The sequence below is a fragment of the Charadrius vociferus genome, unplaced genomic scaffold (assembly GCF_000708025.1).
Source record: "Charadrius vociferus isolate BGI_N301 unplaced genomic scaffold, ASM70802v2 scaffold734, whole genome shotgun sequence".
Lineage (NCBI taxonomy): Eukaryota > Metazoa > Chordata > Aves > Charadriiformes > Charadriidae > Charadrius > Charadrius vociferus.
The window spans coordinates 1-1,168 of record NW_009648054.1 but is presented as its reverse complement, the minus strand read 5'-3'; the positions used below and the strand labels follow the sequence as shown (position 1 = coordinate 1,168).

General features: G+C 56.1%; 1 protein-coding gene across 1 annotated transcript; it reads right to left on the bottom strand.

Annotated features, from left to right (window-relative positions):
• Positions 1-209: 209 nt before the first annotated feature.
• On the bottom strand, positions 210-1,147 carry POLR2I (polymerase (RNA) II (DNA directed) polypeptide I, 14.5kDa; the record flags this gene model as incomplete). Its single annotated transcript, XM_009883715.1, has 3 exons — positions 210-288; positions 791-864; positions 1,088-1,147. Coding segments are annotated over 3 exons (213 nt in total), but the record flags the coding sequence as incomplete, so codon positions are not given.
• Positions 1,148-1,168: the final 21 nt, after the last annotated feature.

The following is a 1,168-nucleotide window of genomic DNA, read 5'->3' as shown; positions in this document are numbered from 1 at the left end:
ACCTGAGAGCCCTCGGGGGGACAGCGGAGCCGGGGAGGGCACAGGAGAGCGAGGGGGGGACACTGGAGCAGTGCGGTGGTGGGGGGAGGCCTATGTCCCCCCCGGGGGGCCCCATGTCCTCCTGGGGGTCCCCACGTCCCCCCGGGGGGTCCCCACATCCCCCCGATGGTCCCCACACCCCCCCCGGGGGGGGGTCTCCAGGTCCCGGCTCACTTCTGGCAGGGGTGGTCCTCAGTGCGGGGCAGTGTGGGGTCCTGGGAGACGTCGGCGATTATCTGCGTGAGCTCGCTGCGAGGAGACACGCCGGGGCATTAATTAGCCCCCTTAATTACCCTCTCCTCCAGGCTATTAATTACTCTGGCACCCCCCTCATTAATTTCTCCTAATAATTATCCCTATTAATTACCCCCACATTAAGCACCCTTGATTTTTTTTTCTCCCTTGTTGCCTTGCTTTCTTAATTACCCACCAGTTGCCCCTCAATCACGTATTAACCACCTCAATTATCTCTTTACTAATTATTATTAAATACCTGAGAACTGTTCTCCTTTATTCATTGCCTCCACTAATTACCCTCCACTCATCTTCCCTTTTTAAACACTCACCCCCCCCCTTTAATTATTATTAGTTACCCTAATTCCTACTTTGCTAATTACTTTCTTATTAATTACCCCATCAGCTCTTTTTAATTGCCTTTCTCTTATTAATTGCTCCCTACTAACACCCCCCCCCGGGGTGGGAAATGCTGTGACTGGGACTGCTAACGAATCCGCTGCGCTAACGAACTCACTCCACTTCGTGGGTGATCTTGTTGACGTAGATGCAGCTGTTGTCGGCCTCTTGCTGGTAGTCGCAGTTGCGGCACTGGGGAAAAAGCGGGGATTACCAACTGGTCCCAGTACCAAACTGGGAGGGGCGGGGCACAGCCCCAGGAGATGCTGGGACTGGTCCCAGTACCTCGGGGGGGCTGCGAGGGTGGGCACAGCCCACTATGATGGTGGGAGTGATCCCAGTATGCCCCCAGCACTGGTTCCAGTGCCACATGGGGGGCGCTGGGACTGGTCCCAGTGATGGGGGTGGGACTCACGGCATAAAGCAGGATCCGGTTCTCCTTGTCCTCCTTGGGGTACAGCATGTTGTTGCTGGGGAGGGATGTGGGGGGTGTTGG